This window comes from Euleptes europaea, chromosome 17, assembly GCF_029931775.1.
Source record: "Euleptes europaea isolate rEulEur1 chromosome 17, rEulEur1.hap1, whole genome shotgun sequence".
NCBI classification, from domain to species: Eukaryota; Metazoa; Chordata; class Lepidosauria; order Squamata; family Sphaerodactylidae; genus Euleptes; species Euleptes europaea.
Genome location: NC_079328.1, coordinates 6,856,711 through 6,873,693, shown reverse-complemented (window position 1 = coordinate 6,873,693; position 16,983 = coordinate 6,856,711). Strand labels below are relative to the sequence as shown.

At 47.0% G+C, this 16,983-nt stretch overlaps 1 protein-coding gene across 1 annotated transcript in view; it reads right to left on the bottom strand.

Moving 5' to 3' along the window:
- The window catches only part of ADAMTS16 (ADAM metallopeptidase with thrombospondin type 1 motif 16), a 97,557-nt gene that overhangs the window by 43,241 nt on the left and 37,333 nt on the right, over positions 1 to 16,983 (bottom strand). Inside the window, exons 12-13 of the mRNA XM_056862659.1 lie at positions 5,039 to 5,187; positions 1,976 to 2,148 (exon numbers count right to left, since the gene is read on the bottom strand). Coding sequence (XP_056718637.1) covers positions 1,976 to 2,148; positions 5,039 to 5,187 — 322 coding nt within the window. The remainder of the gene's footprint in view (positions 1 to 1,975; positions 2,149 to 5,038; positions 5,188 to 16,983) is intronic.

The window sequence follows — 16,983 nt, the reverse complement described above, 5'->3', positions numbered from 1 at the left end:
ACTGAAGCTCTGACCCATACCTCCCCACTGTTTTTAGGGCTAAAAGGCATGGTGGGAATTCCAAACATGATGTGATATATAGTATGATTCAAAGAATTTGTAAAACAGCCCTTCTCCACAATGACCCATGAAGCTCCAATGTGCACAGGGGATTCCCCACCAACAGCTGCAAGTCACTGTGTAGGAAGAGGAAGTTCGAGGTGCATTATTTCTTTTTCTAACCCCTCCCCACTGCCTTTGTTTCCTTCCTCTGAGGAAAAGTGCTACTTCCATCCTGATTAATTAATACCTAGGAGATGATTGTGCTCTTCAAATGCCTGAAGGGCTATCACATCAAAGAGGACAAAAAATGGTTCTCTGCTGCAGACTGGATCTAATGGGCTTAAGTTACAGGAGTGTAGATTTCAGCTGTACACCAGAAGAGACTTCCCGAAGATGAGCATACTTTGACAACGGAACTATGGAACTATTTACCTATGGAGGTCATTAAGATTCAAAATCTAGGACATTATTTTGCAAAATTTGGAGACCGACGTGCTTCAAAAGAAATCTTAAGAAAAATCTGCCTCTCTCTGCCAAACGTCACTGTCAAGAGCAAGGCAAGAAATGGAGGGGCTTGAATTCGAGGATACCATTTAAAGAATGAAGACCCACTTTGGGCCCAATCCGACCAAGTCTTAGTCCCATCGACTTCATCGGGAGTGTTAAGCATGTGTGTAATCCTATCCCACTGAAAGCCAAATCATTTTGCATGTCTATTGGACGTCCCAGCTTGTTCATCATATTGACCTACCACTGTGTAATCTGCCTTGAATCCTAGTGAGAAAGGTGGACAATAAATAACACAAATAAATAAAGCCATAGTACCCAAAGGTGCTTACTATAGGTTGAATCATGTCTAATACAATTCCATCCAGAGTATTCTGACAGCACCAGCCAGCCTGGCGTAGTGGTTAAGAGCAGTGGACTCTAATCTGGAGAACCGGGTTCGATCCCCCACTCCTCCACATGAAGCCAGCTGGGTGACCTTGGGCCAGTCACTGTTCTCTCTCAGAACTCTCTCAGCCCCACCTACCTCACAAGGTGTCTGTTGGGGGGAGGGAAAGTGATTGTAAGCTGCTTTGAGACGGCTTAAAAGTTGAGAAAAATGGGGTATAAAAACCAACTCTTCTTCTTCTTCCCTGAGTCTGGCTTGCCGGGAATGAGGGCAGGCAATAAATTTGAAAAATAAATAAAATAAATATTCACTCACAAAATCACATCTTTTTGTTTGGAATCAATCTAGAACTACGACAACCAGATTTTGCACACACAACTGTAGGGTCACTCGGATGCAACACAGAGAAAGTGTCTATGCTTTGGATTCAGATTAAACTGGCCTCTTCTGCTGGTTTCCCCTTCCTACCTCAGCCCCACCCCCATGTTATTCCTCAGGGTTCCCTATCCTCCACAAGTGGCATTTTGGGGAAATCAGTTGGTGGCATTGGAGGGGGGGGGGAATTCCATTATACCAAAGGAAAATGTAGTCTAGATTCAACCCTATACCTTTAAAAAATCAGCCTGATGCTGCAGAGGGGTGTGCTGTATGACACTAAAAAGGAAACTGGGTGACTGGATCCCCTAGGCAGCAGTAGGGATGCCAATTCCCTTTGAATTGGGGGGCGGGGAAGGCCTACCTCCAGAGTTGCACCAGCACACCTACGTCATGGTAGCAATAGCATTTTTGCAAAATGCTAGAGCGCTCACTGCGTCACTTCCAGTTTAAGTGATGCCAGAACACCAGGCCCCTCCCCAAACTGTTCCCTAGGCAGCATGGTTGTCTGCTGCGGGGGGGGGGGGGTGTTTGAAGGGGCTTTGTTGACCCCTTTGAGGATTCATCCCATGCACACACGTCTATGAGATGTGTGCACAGAGGGAGGATGATTTGAGCTCACAGTTTTGAACGTCAGGGATTGAATCACAGATGTAAGCTCACCTTCCACTTGAGAGTAAGGTTTCCACTTGTAATTCCACCCTCTAAAGCGCTTGCTGTTGAATTCTGCACACTGGGCTGCTCTGAAGCCAATGCTGTTTTTCGGGCACTTCTGATTGTTACAGAGCTTCAACATCCGAGGGGAACCTTCACAGAACTTTCCTCCATGAGAGGGTCTACAGCATTAAAGAAAACAATATTGGTGTTAACAGGCAACCGTAACAACTTACATTCAAATAAACCAGCTCATAGTTGTGGCTAAAACAGGCATTCTTAAGCCTTTAATGAACAGGTTTTTCCATCGCGATCAGCCTCTGACTTCTTTAGTATGGCTGTGGACACAGAGCTGATAGTTGGGCCAATCTGGTGGGTGTACAAGAATATCAGATGATGTACCCTGACTTGTAGGAATGCTTCCAGGCTGGGCTTGCCCATTGGTCGCTGGAAGACATGTCTATAAAAAAATTGGGGGGAGGGGCCGTGGCTTAGTGGTAGAGCATCTGCTTGGCATGCAGAAGGTCCCAGGTTCAATCCCCGGCATCTCCAGTTCAAGGGACTAGGCAAGTAGGTGATGCGTAAGACCTCTGCCTGAGAGCCTGGAGAGCCGCTGCCAGTCTGAGTAGACAATACTGACTTTGATGGACCGAGGGTCTGATTCAGTGTAAGGCAGCTTCATGTGATACTTCTGGGCTTCGTTTTCATTATGCACGTCTTTTCTGACTTTTAGAAGTAACTTCGCTCTCTCCCCACCAGTAATGGTTTCCCTGTGTTTTCATGATGCTCTTTTGCCATGAATTTAAAGTCTGCCTTGATTCCAAATCGAAAGCCGGTCCTGAGTAGGGTGTAGCCTGGCAGGGTGGGGTTTGGGGAGGGAAGGGAAAGGAAAGGACCTCAGCAGGGAATAATGCCATAGAGTCCACCCTCCAAAGCAGCCTTTTCCTTCAGGGGAACCAATCTATGTAGCCTGAGATCAACTGTAATTCCAGAACTCTACCCCTGGAGGAAATGGCTGCTTTGGAGGGTGGACTCTACGGCATCACATCCCTGCTGAGCTTCCTCCCCTTCCCAAGCTCTTCCTTCCTCCACCCTCCAAAGCAGCCATATTCTGCAGGAGACGTTATTGCTGTAGGCTGGATATCAGTTGTAATTCCAAGAGATTTCCAGGCCATTTATTCATGGAAGGTTTTGCATTGGATTTGTCACTCTATCGATGCACATTTTCCCCATCTGAATTCTCAAACTCTGCATGGCGGCTTATTGTTGAGTTTTGAGAATATGGATGGGGAAAAAGTGCATCTAAAGAGTGGCAAATCCAATGCAAAACCTTCCACGAATAAATGGCCCCAGGCCCCACTAGCAATGCTAGGACCCCCCCCCCCCAATCTCTTTGGTAAAGACCTTGGTGATTTGGGGTAATTCCCAGAGCATTGCATGTCACTTCTGGCTTTGTATACAATTCTTCCTCACACTTTTTCCTGCTGTGATGATAGGGTTGCCAGGCCTGGGCTTTACCCCCACAAGGGGGAGGGTGGTGGTGGTGGTCTTACCAGGCTTATATTGAGGCCTAGGCCTTGACATCACTTGAAGTGACATCATCATGCCATAATTGTCAAGGCCTCGGCCTCATTTTAAGCCTGGGAAGACCCCTGCCAGCTAGTTGGATGGCACCGGGGGGGAGGGGGCCCAAAGCGGGGGATCTCCTGGCAAACCTATGTGATGATTACCATCAGCCAGCAAGTGAGGAAATGTCTCCTGGGGCAGGCAGATGGCACCCCTAGTGCTGGCAGATTCACAGGGTCCACCTGGCTCAGACCCAGAGTGAGGTGACAATCAACTATGGATGTAGGCTTCTGACCAGCACCACAGGGCCCACGTGGCTCAGCTTGCTCCAGAGATGTCTCGACATGCCAATCCACCCCCACATCTAGCTCAGTGTTGCCTTCTCTGACAAGAAGAAGCTCTTTCAAACTTCAGGCAGAGGCCTTTCCCAGTGCAGCTACCAGAGGGTTTTTTGTTTTTTAATGAGAGATCCTAGGAGATGAACCTTCTGCATGTAAAGCATGCCCTCTGCCAGGGAACCAACCTCATTCTCAAAAGTGTTAAATCTGAGTATTGTGAATTTCAATCTTTATTGCAAACAGAAATGTATCAGCTGTGCCTCTGTCACGGATCACGTTATAGCCTAGTGCCTGAATTGCTGACACAAGCCACACTATAATGTCGTGACTCTTTTGGCTCTTGGTGGCAGCATGCTTCTTATTCACTCATGCAAAATATTTATACACTGCCTTTCTCCAAACCCGTGAGAAAAGGCGCTGTAGTTGCCATCTTAAAGAACCAGACTCAGTCCATCAAATCCTCTTGCGCTGCCCACTCTTTGCCCAACAGCGCTTGCAACTGATCGGTCCTCATCTACAGGTCCAGAAAAACTCAGCAGACATGAGTACAAGGTTTTTGTTGATGGATAGAATCCCGGAAGTTACTGAGCATGTTGCTGAGTATCTTGCTATTGTGAAGATAAAGAAAGAGAGAGAGAGAATGGTGGTATAGGATAAGAACTGTGACTATAGATATGTACCAGTGTATTTAACATTAAAGGGCTTGGATGGCCTTATCCGCCTGTTATATGAGAAGGAGACATTTAGCAATTTTATTGAAGCAGATGGATAGAATATGGTTTTCCTTTGGTGTTTGTATTATCACATGTTAAAATGCTGTTATTATGCCAATAAAGGTTTATGAATGTATGTATGAGTGGTCCTATCTCCAAAATGGGATCATTAGGGTTGCCAGCTCCGGATTGGGAAATACCTGGAGATTATGGGGGCGCAGCCTAAGGAAGGCGGGGTTTGGAGGGACTTCAATGCCATAAAGTCCAATTGCCAAAGCGGCTATTTTCTCCAGGGGAACTGATCTCTAACGGCTGGAGATCAGTTGTAATAGCGGGAGATCTCCAGCCATCACCTGGAGGCTGGCAACCCTAGGGATCAAGGTGGCTTTGCAATGTGGTATAAAACAATATAAAGAGAAAAACTTTTAGGTTTGCAACAAGAAATCTTCAGTCACCTTGGATTGGTGCAATTTCGCTCTCGATGAGATATGCCTCCTCCACAGCTTCTGGAACAAGATGACCATCTGGACCACTCTGACCAATGTCCATGGGTTGGCTTGGGCCCTTCATCACCGTATTTCACACACTGGCCACCACGACACCACTGGAACATGCAATTTTTGGAGGGGTTCAGAACTTTTGTATGATCATCAGGTCCCACTTTCAAAATGGGAAAGTTTTTAAAATACATCCTGTTATTATCTGTTGTGGGGAGAGGAAGGGAAGGTGATTGTAAGCTGGTTTGGTTCTTCCTTAAGTGGTAGAGAACGTCAGCATATAAAAACCAACTCTTCTTCTTCTTCTTCTTCTGCATTTGCATACTATAGTATCTGGTTTTGTACTGGTTTTATTAAGATCATCGCACAGAGAAACTCTCACCCTCAGTAAAGGATGCTCTTCGATTCCATCCTACTTAACCAAAAGAAGATAATACGTTTTCTTCTCAAAATTGCTGTATTATGGGATGCTTTCTAAGGACCGTTTTCTGAGGCTGGAAAGCCCACATGTACAATGGAAAATGGAAAAAGAGCTGTGATGGCAGAGGAATAACAGGGCTATGACCCTTTTTAGCTACATTGTTTTCCCAATTCAAATCCTCCCCCCTAGGAAGACAACATTTGTCCTGAAGGGAAAAACATACAAGAATATATTTTTGTTCTCTCTTTTTTTTCCTTTTTTTTTTTTGGGGAGTCTGAAAATAAGCACAAACAACACCTGCTTTTTGCTGGCCTGGAACTTGTATGAAACAGCATTCCTACCAAACCTCTTGAAACACACAATTAAAAGCTCTCTGCTTCGCTTTTGCTTTGTTAAATCCTAAGAACCGACAAAGGATTTGGGTGTGGGAATCTGCATGGGGCCTGAACTCCTCAGCTACAGCACGGGCAGCAAGGTGTTTGCTGAGCTCTACCGGGCCGGATGATTCATGCTTTCCTCCCGAGACACCTGGGCGGTGTGATAAATGACTGTCTGTCCGAGGTCACATAACTTTCTTAGCAGACAAAACAAGCAGGGGCTGAGCTGCGGTTCAGCGTCTCTCAGCCTTCAGTCAGGATGTTTGCAGGAGTCCCTGAAGTGGGGTAGTTTTGCAATTTTTGGTCTGAAGGTGATTTAAAAAAGGGGAACTTGTACTTATCTGTGGTTAATGTAGATCTTAGTTTTTACATGTTTTATTGTAACACAGGGAACCCAAACATCTCAGCTGCCTCAGGGCATAACTCCGTATGGAAGGGGATGGGCTGCTCCCTCACATCTCCCCCCAGACATCTCCCTGCTCGTATCAAGCACAAAAAACGTCTGATGCGGTAATAAGTTTACATTCAGCATTTCTGTGCCTCCTGCCACTGGAGTAGAAATGGGGATGGCACAGATCTTTTGCCTGACGCGAATGGAGAGACATTTGTTTTGGTGTGTGGAGATGCCTTTATTAAAAAAGAATACCCTTTAATGAAGGCATCTCCACACACCAAAACAAATGTCTCTCCATTCGCGTCAGGCAAAAGCAGAGGTCGGAGACATTTAGAACTGTTTCCTAGATGGAGAGATGCTGGCTTTTTCAGAGGAGATTAATATGAGTTTGGGGGTGCTCACAAACCCTGCCTTGCTGTCTGAAAAGCAGGTTGGCATGGTGGCCAAGAGCTCCATCTATCAGCTGCGTCTGATTAGCCAACTTTCTCATTAGCTAGACTCAACTGATCTGGCAACGCTGATCCATGCTTCCGTAAACTCACCGTTGGATTACTGCAACGTGTTTTACATGGGGCTGCCCTTGAAGACCACTCAAAAATTACAATTGGTCCAGATGCGGCAGCCCAACCTTTGTTAGGGGGACAGCTACCTAACAAAAGGGCAAGATATGGTGCCCATTTTTGAAACAGCGACATTGGCTGCCAGCCTGTTTCCGAATGCCTTTCAAGGTGCTAACTATGACCTTTAAAGACCATCACAACCTGGGGCCTACATATTTGAAAGACTGTCTCCTTCTATATGTCCCTGTGTACCAACTGTGGTTGTCAGGCAGCCATAGAGTTGCCAATTGCTTGGTGGGGGCAGGCAAAAGCCCGCCGATCCACCAGACTGCCCACCGATGCTTAGCTGGTCAGCAGGCAAAAGAAGGCCAGGCGGAAGGGGAGGTGTGCTATGCGCCGATGTCACTTCTGGGTTCTGGCACTCTATGGAAACAAAGTTTTGGCGGAGATTGCTCGAGCATCCATGTCACTTTCGGGTAAACCCAGAAGTGCTGTCAGTGCGTCGGGTGACCCCAGCCATGCCCCTGCAAAAGCTCCCACTGATGGAGCAGAGGGACCTGGCAACCCTAGGCAGCCATCTGTTGCTATCCCACCCCTTAGGGTGGCCCAGAGCCTAGGCCTTTTCCATCATGGCTCCAGCTCTGTGGAACAGGCCCTTGAAGAGGTGGGAGAGCTTCAGGAGGTACTGCAAGGCTTGCCTGTTTGCCAGGGCTTTTGAGGAGGTTTGACTTGGCAGGCATATCTTAAGGGAGGAGGGGGGAACACACATGAAGCTGCCTTATACTGAATCAGACCCTTGGTCCATCAAAGTCAGCATTGTCTACATTTTATTTTTGGTTTTAAACTGGAAATGTTTTTAACTATTATTGTAAACCACACCGGACCATGAGGAAAGGCGGGATATAAATCTTTTAATAACTAAATAAACAAAATAATAGCTTCACTGCCCATGATGATGAGCTACAGTCAACTAGGGGGATTGCCTTCCTTACTGTGCATTCCTGAAGGGGGGGGGCGAATCCCTTTAGGAGGCGGTGTGACCTCGCCACCAGCGTAAGCGCGTCTAATCACGGAACAAGACGCACTTACACTGGCGGTGAGGGCCGCGGAGCTGCGCCTTGCCCCTCCACCGGCGAAGTGTCCCCGTGGCGCAGGCCACGGCAGAGACTTGTGGTGCCAGTGTGGGGGGGGGGCATTCCTGGGACGGGCTGAGGGGAGGAGCTGCCGGTAGGCAGCCTCCTCTCCCCTTTCGCCCCATTACGCCGGTGCCGAGAACAGCGTTGCTGCACCTGGTTTTTAGCAGACGCAGCCTCGCTGTTCTCTATGGGGCAAAAGACCCCGTTGAACAAAACTAGGCTGCAAAAAGGCTTTTTTTTTGTTTTTCGGCGAACGGCAAACGGCTTTAGGAGGCAGCTCGCCTGAGCCTTCTCCTCGCCGTTCCCATTTGCCGCATTTCGGGAATGCACGGCTAGTGTCTGCACCACAGAAGATAACAGATTCATAGAGCCAACCACACAGTCAACAGGACATGTGGAGACCAGCCCAGCGCACTCAGACACCACTCACAATTTGAGGGCTCCCGAGACACACCTTGAACTGGTGGGGCCCACGGGCACCTTCTGGTAACCAGACTTCATCCCAAACACTTTATTTTCAAAAACACTTCTGTTTAAAACTCCCAGGAGTGCTTTTCAATCCTCCACTTTTGGCTTCTTTGGTGGAATATTCTTTTTCTATTCACCTTCTAAAATGGCTGCCAAGACCAGAGAAGGTTAAGAAACACAGGGTGAGGGGAGTGCTTGTAGACACAAAAATGTGTATACTACAAAGGCTGGTTAGGAGGCACACACGGTGTCTCTGTGAGCTCTGCACAGAGAGCTATCATATGAGCACGCAGAGTAGGATCCCTGTCCCTGAAGGCCAAGCTACCAGTTTACATGTAGGGGGCAAGTTCTGCCTTTATCATACCTCAAAGGCAGCGCTTTATTTTTCTGTATAGGATTGAATGGCGCTTATTACTATGCATAGGAGAAAGGACAGGAGTGAACTCTGGGATGCCACTGGGAGGGTCTAAACCTGCTTCTGACCCTTTGTGATTCAATTAGGGCTTTTTTTGTGGACACACTCACTAGGGTTGCTCACCTCCAGGTACTAGGTGGAGATCTCCCGCTATTACAACTGATCTGCAGCCGATAGAGATCAGATCACCTGGAGAAAATGGCTGCTTTGGCTATTGGACTCTATGGCATTGAAGCCCCTCCCCAAACCCCACCCTCCTCAGGCTCCACCCCAAAAACCTCCCATCGGTGGTGAAGACGGACCTGGCAACCCTAGCACTCACTGGTACTGAGTAGTGGCACCTTTGTGTGTGTGTGTGTGTGTGTGTGTGTGTGTCTCCCATATCCTGATAGGGGAATTGGTGGAAATTGGCACAACATTATATATCAGTACAGGCATATTCTTGTTTGTTTTTTAACCAAATAAGGGACGGATTCAATCTACAGAGTATCAAGTCGGGTGTCTTCATCTGCACAGCCCCATTCTGAATTTTATTTCTTTGTTTCACTAGAAAGGTAAAGGCAAGCACCGGGTCATTACTTACCCATGGGGTGATGTCACATCATGATGTTTACTAGGCAGACTATGTTTACAGGGAGGTTGACCACTGCCTTCCCCAGTCGTCTACACTAGACTGTGGGTAAAGGCAGACAAAACATTCTAAAGCGCAGTGGAAGTAGATTTAACACGCATTTGCTACATTCCCAAAATTTGTTTTCAGAACTAGAAATGTGTGCCAAAAACACTTCCAGCAGAATTTATGATGGATGGATAGACTATATTTTTTAAGTCAGTTAACTTTTTTTTGTTCAAAATAAAGAATTATATCTGCAAATTGCCATTTGCTTCCCTTGGGTGTTCTGTGCCCTTGTTAGACCCTGAACAAGCTGAATGTTCAGGTTATCCCAATGTGTTTCAGGCTTTAGATCACTGTCTAAAAATGGTCTCACTGCCACTGCCTGGCTTTGGCTGATGTCTGTAATATATGAACATTGGGAGGTAGGGGAAGCTTAATCAGCAATGAATCAGAGTTCAAAAGGAAAACTAAATCTTAGAAAGAGTGGCTGTCTGCAGCGTCTGACTAGCCATTCATCTTAAATTCCAGGAATAAAATAGGAGGCAAATTTTGTGGGTGGTGCTTCTGGAATTACTTCGCGTTTAATGGCCGTTGTCTCACGGATATTGAGGGCAGGTTACCAACCTCCTGGTGGAGCCTGGAGTTCTCCCGAGATCAGTTCCTTTGCAGGAAATGGCAACTTCAGAGGGTGGACTCTGTGGTATACCACAATATCTAGGAGAAACTGAAGCCCTAGAACAATATCATATCACTGCTGTGACATCATACCCCTATGCCCAAATTGGCAATCACAGCAATGTATGTAACCATGCGATCTACCCTACAATGATGAAGGTAGATATTATTATGTAGGAGCTGTAGAAAACTAACAAGCTTGTCTCTCCTAGAAATGTATAAATAGGTCATGTGAAGGCCTTATACTCCTTCCAGTTATTCTAACCAAAGCTGTTCCTGGCTAAAATCTGGTTCAAGGCACAGGAAATATCTGGAAGTATGGTTGCTGACACTAGGTTGGAAAATTTCTGGATATTTGGGGGTGGAGCCTGGGGAAAGTGGAGGGTGGAGTCTGGAGAAGGGAGGGACCTTCTAATGCCCTAGACTTCAACCTCCAAAGCAGCCGTTTTCTCCAGGGGAACTGATATCTTTAGCCTGGATGGTCCCAGAGAGATCCTACTGGCTCAATGGAAGAAAGCGGGAAAGGGGGAAACTTTTGAAGCCGACCAATCAGCTTCCCATGTTGGTTCCAGCTTACTGTGGGAGTAGCTGATGGCAAGACTGAATCTTCTAAAAAAAAGTGAAAGAGAGCTCTGGAGGGGGATCATGGTGGGGGAAAAGGCTGGAGAGTTCCTCACAGGTAGGGTTGCCAGGTACCCCCTCTCCTCCGGCAGGAGGTTTTTGGAGCGGAGCTGGGGTGGGGATCACGCGCGGCTGCATGCAACGTGACTACATCACTTCCGGTTTCTACCCAGACGCACCGCATCACGACGGGATGCTTTACCACTCCAACTCCCCAAGCACTAGTGTTTGAGTGGTAAAGTGGCCAGTCGTAATTATGTCACACATGGCCACACACATGTGATCCCCACTCCTGAGCCCCACTGCTTAATTAATTTGTATGGTTTTTATATGTTGTTATCTGCCCTGATTGTTATCTTGGCTGGGAATTGAGGGTGGGGTATAAATTGAATTAAATAAATAAATAAATAAATAAAATAGTATAGCCTGATTTCTTCAGATCTTGGAAGCTAGACAGGGTCAGTACTTGGAAGGGAGACCCCCCCCCCCCAAGGAAGACTCTGCAGAGGAAGGCCGTGGCAAACCAGCTCTGCTTAATCATTTGCCTTAAGAGCCCTTGTTGCTACCTGATGGCACTTTACGCACACCCACAAGCATCACTGAGGGTTACTTCTGAGTAAATATGGTTGGGATTCCTTCGTAACTGTTATATATCTGGTCTCTCTCGAAGGGTGCACCGCAAGGCCTCAGTAATCAACTCAGTAACCATTTTGAACATAACCTTCTACAGAGACAGAACTCTATTGCCCGCTCTGATCTACTAACTGCATTTCTAGTATACTCTATACCCCCCCTTCTTTTGAATAACTGCATTTGAATTGACATCTGAAATACGGGATGTCCTTTTACTGACTTTACATTACATGATCTTTCCACATCTTGGGCTTCATTTCTCAACCATATCTGGAAAACTGTCTTTTGTCTGTTGGTCTGAGTCAGTTGACTCCCATTTTTATCTCTTGTACGTCTTTCTTTCCATGGTTGTGCTGGTAGCTGCAGTGTCTTTCCCCTTATTTTCTGCTTCTTTTGGTGTATTTGTGAACTCGGATGTTTCTTTGAAATGTAGTTCTTGAAATTCTCTTTCGCACCTGTTTATAGGTGTGCGGTAGGGTTGCCGGGTCCCTCTTCACTACCGGGGGAAGGTTTTAGGAGCGGGGCCTGAGGAAGGCGGGGTTGGAGGGGGGAGGGACTTCAATGCCATAGAGTCCAATGGCCAAAGATACCATTTTCTCCAGGTGAACTGATCTCTATCAGCTGGAGATCAGTTGTAATAGCAGGAGATCGCCAGCTATTACCTGGAGGTTGGCAACCCTAGTGTGCGGTATTCCTTGTACTATGCTGTTTTCCCATGTCTCAGTCTATTTATTGTTGTCTGGCTGGTGCCGTATTAATAAACGTTTACATTTACACATATCTCAGTAGCCTTCTATTTCTCCTGTATTCCTTTCCTCTGTGTCCACACTATAAATGAATATGGTATATCTCCAACAGCAACCACTACTGCTGGTTCCCAGTGTCCTCCTTGTTGTATTCTTACTGATCTTTTTTCAGAGGTTTTAGTAACTTGGTGCCTCTTCAATAATATATTTTCTGTTCGATGTAGGGTTGCCAGGTCCCCCTGGCAACTGATGGGGGATGGGAGGGTGAAGGGGACTTCCCAGCCATGGAGTGAGGCTGGCATCGTGCAACTTTCAGAAGTGATGCCATCATGTTGGTAATGTCGAGGGAGATGCTCTGATATTTGGGCAAAAACTCTGTGGTAGAGGTTGTTTTTACATTAGAGTTTTCCCCAAATACCAGAGCGTCTTCCTCGACAGTGCTGATGTGATAACGTCACTTCTGGAAGTGATGTCACTCTGCCAACAGGGCCAAGGCCAGGGCTCAGTTTAAGCCCGGTAAGACCCCTGCTGGCCAGCTGGATGGCGCTGGGCCCCCCCTCAAATCAGGAGATCCCCTGCCCCCGGCGAGGGTCTGGCAACCCTAATTTGAAATTAGCATTGGTGTTGGTTTTTCTGATTATTTCATACTTTGGGATTCTTGGTAGTAATTGTCTATTGGTGACTGGAAGACTGGATTGCAATCGTCTAGTCATAGACAGCTGTGCTGGTGAGGCACCTCCCACTATTGGTGTGCTTCTGTAATTCCACAAGCTTAGGTGAATATCTTGATCATTTTTTCGCAATTTGTACATATTTTTCTGTTCGTCCATTTGATTGTGGATAGTATGGGCTTGTATGTTTGCGTTTGAAACCCCACTCCTTAGCAAATCTTTCAAACTTCATTGTATTCCATTATTCTATATTAATTTCTCACGTATTCCATGCTTTGCTAAAATGAACCTTAAAGAGTTCACCACAGTGCTTGCTCGTGTGTCAAGTAATTATATACCTGCTGTAATAGACCACCACAAGCAAATAGTTCTTTTTTTTCCAGGTGAACAAGTCTGTTCCAATTTTCTGCCATGGTCTATTTGGTGTTGGTATATTGGTAATTTGGTGTTTCTTTTTTGGTGTTCTAAGCATGTTGTTCACTCAGACACCATGTCTTCTATCAGTACACTCATCCCAAGCCAATATAATATATCCCTTGCTCATCTTTTGCACAAGATAGTGCCCATGTGTCCTGTGTGCACTCTTTGGCGCATACTTCGTTGCAGTGATTTTGGAATGACAATCTGCTCTCCTTGCACTATAAGACCTTCATCAATTGTTCCTCCTTGGCATTCCAGAAATATTTTCTTTCCCATGGCATTTGCAACTTCATTGTGGGCCATCCTCTCTTTATCATCCCCATTAATTTCTGCAATGTCTCGTCTTTCTTTGTTTCCTGCTTTATTTCTTCTTGTTTCTCCTCAGTGGCTGGATAATTCTTTAGGATCATATGAACCTGTTCCTCCAGGTCTTCTTCCTCTCTTGTATGGCAAAAATACTCGGGACAACGTGTCTGCTACAGGTATTTCCTTCCCTGGTTTGTATGTGATTGTCAGGTTATGTTTCTGGACACACAAAATCATTCTTTGCAACCTAGCAGGTGCCTCAGCTAGAGGTATTTTCATTATGTGCTCCACTGTCATGTAGAGCTTTTAGGTTATTATCATGTTCTTTTCTGATGGAACCATGTACCATTATGACGTCAATAATCACTTCCACACCTTTCAATCCGTCTACTACTTCCTAGATTAAAAAAAAATACAATTTTCCTGAGCAGAAGAAATTCCAAACTTTTCTGGTGAGGCACCAGTGTCCAAATGGTGAGTTTAAATTAGTCAGCTTACTGCTTTCCTCATCTAGCTTTAGTTGTCAGTATCCAGTTTGAACCCCATGGCACAGAGTGGTAAGTTGCAGTACTGCAGTCAAAGGTCTAAAACACAGGGTCACTTACTCCGGTTTCTGCCCAGTCTCCTCCCTGTTTATTCCCTGTTTCACCCAGGATCAAATCCTCGCAAACGAACGGCACCTCAGTTGCTGCTGGCTGAGCGCTGTCTCGACCCAAAACAAACCCGGTTTTGCAATTGAGGACCCAAACCGTTACCCCTGGCTCGTTTCAGATTAAGAGCCGAGTCTTCAGGCGTCACGACGTCCCGCCCGCCTCCAAACCCCTCCCCTCGCAACCTCACTGCTTTTTTTGCATAATTTCCCCCCCCCCCATATACCGGAAGCGGGGCGTGGACACCAGAGCCGTTACTCTCCTGCCCGCCAAATTTTCCCACTCTCACCCTCCTGCCCGTTATTCGGCATTCCTGTGTGCTCCCAGTCCTAGCCAAGGAAATGTCTGTCTCAAGCCGCCCAGTTGGGGTGAGGGGAGTCTAAGGAATGAGCTCCCATGCTCTCATTCATCTCCATAGGGGGAAGCTCCCTCCCCAACATGCACTCACCGCAATCCTATGGATTTGCCACTCTCTAGGTGCACATTTTCCCCATCTGAATTCTCAAAACTCTGCATGGGGGGCTTATTTTTGAGTTTTTGAGAATTCGGATGGGGAAAATGTGCAGAGTGGCAAATCCAAGGCGAAACCTCCCAGGCATCAATGGCCCACGTCAATTTCAAGGAGCTTTTAATAAGACGTGGAAGAACTCTTCATAGGATCCGGCCCCGACTGTACTGGAAGAAACTGTGCACAGGAGGTTTTGCCTTGGGTTTATCGCTTTCTAGGTGCACATTTCCCCCATCCCAATTCTCAAAACTCAACAATAAGCCCCCCAGGCAGAGTTTTGAGAACTGGGATGGGGGAAATGTGCTTCTGGAGAAAGGCACAGGCAAAACCTCCCGTGCATAAATGGCCTGGGTCCACTTCTATCCATATCCCTACCCACCACGTTATGGGTTCCCACGAGCCCCGTCTACGATGTGGGGCTCGCGGGACGCCCCCTTCCCCCTGGAGCCACAGGACCCCCTCTTTCCACCCCCCAAGTGAGGGGGCCTTCTGGGGCTTTCTGCCCCGGCCCGATCCTGCGCTCAAGGCTATCATTGGTCAGTTTGAGTCGACCAATAACCAGGGGGAGGGGGCGTTGCTGAACGGCCAGGAAGTACGTGTCTCCCGCATTTTCTGTTTTGACGGACGGATCAGCACGCTGTTTTGCCACGGATCAACAAAGGTAATGCGCACAGATTCTCCCCCCGCCCGGGTTCATTTACTCCTGGCTGGAATGGGGAAGAGACTGGGCAGAAACCAGAGTAGGTGACCATGCGTTTTAGACCAAAAGCTTTGCTCACAACCTGAGTTCGATCTCGGCGGAAGTTGGTTTCAGGTAGCCAGCTCAAGGTTGACTCAGCCTTCCATCCTTCCGAGCTGGGAAAAATGAGTACCCAGCTTGCTGGGGGTAAAGTGTAGACGACTGGGGAAAACACTGGCAAACCACCCCGTAAACATAGTCTGCCTAGAATAATGGTCTTCAATCTGTCCCAATACAGACCTTGAGCCCCCAAGGGGCAGCATGGGGCCCACTTAGCTGAAAGCACATGACAGGAAATCACATGACACCACAGACTCAATACATTACTCTAGAGGGGCCAGAGTTGTGGCCTCACCATTATGCAGGACTCCACATGCAAAGCACTGGACTATCAGGAGTGGGGACAGCCATAATCGGTGAAAACAACTGAAAAGTTTTTAAGCTGTTCTGTGTTGTGGGGCTGGGAGGAGAGGACTAAGCAAAATGTACAGATACATTGAGAAATGTACATTTTTGTTACTTTAAATAAAATTTAATTTAAAAAAAAGGATGGGGATAGGTGTGCCAGGCAAGGACAGGTGAAGATTAGAGAGTGAAAGAGAAAACTTTCACAAGGGGATGGTGAGGTTCTCCTGAGTGGCAGGAGGAAAATAAAATAAAAAAATGGTTGTCAGGCCAACACTGGGCGAGATGCCACTTCTGGCAAAAACTGGGAAGGGATGTCACTCCTCAGTAGGAATTGTCAGAAATGCTATAGTTTACCATGGTTTTACCACAGAGTTTTTAAAGATCCCTAGAGAGCCATGACATCACTTCCAGGTTTTTCCAGAAGTGAGGTCACGATGTTGTTGATGCCCCCCTCTCGATCCTGGGTCTTCCACTGGGTCGTCAGGCCTGGCACCTCTTGTTCTGAACCTGCCTGTGATAAAAAAAGGAATCTTCTTCATTGATGAGTGACCTCACCTTGCTGTCTGGCTGCTCTTCTCAGCAGGCATGCAAAATGAGGCAGCAGGTGTGTTGCCCTTGCCTTGTACACATATGCACAAGCAGCAGGTATTTCAGAAAAGCAGCACCTCTGTAGGGACTCACAAGCCACCTGAGAGTCCATGACTCATGGGTTGAAAACCACTGGCATAGAAAAAATGACACTATGACTTACAGGAAGAAGAAAAGGTGGTGGTGGTGACAGAGACGGGACTGTAGAGAGACTGGTGGATTGCGAAACAGAAAGGAGGGGAGGTACCAGATAATGGGTTGCAGGGAACAGGACGGAAGATGGACTGATGAAGGGTGGGCTCAGAGAGACCTGTGGCAATGCAGCGAGAGAGGAGAGCTTGCAGCTACATGGCAAGGGGTCCACAAGGCCATGAGAATGTTTAAATGTTCTTTCCACGCCCGCCCCCCCAGGTTGTATGGGAAGTGCCAGCAGGAGTGCCGGCTCCCTGGTGTCCAGTGGTGATTCCTTCTCCCTCATCCCAGCAGATCCTCATGGGAAGAGTAAATATTCTCACAGATGTGGGAGGGCCCCTGACCGGCAGCTGCAATGT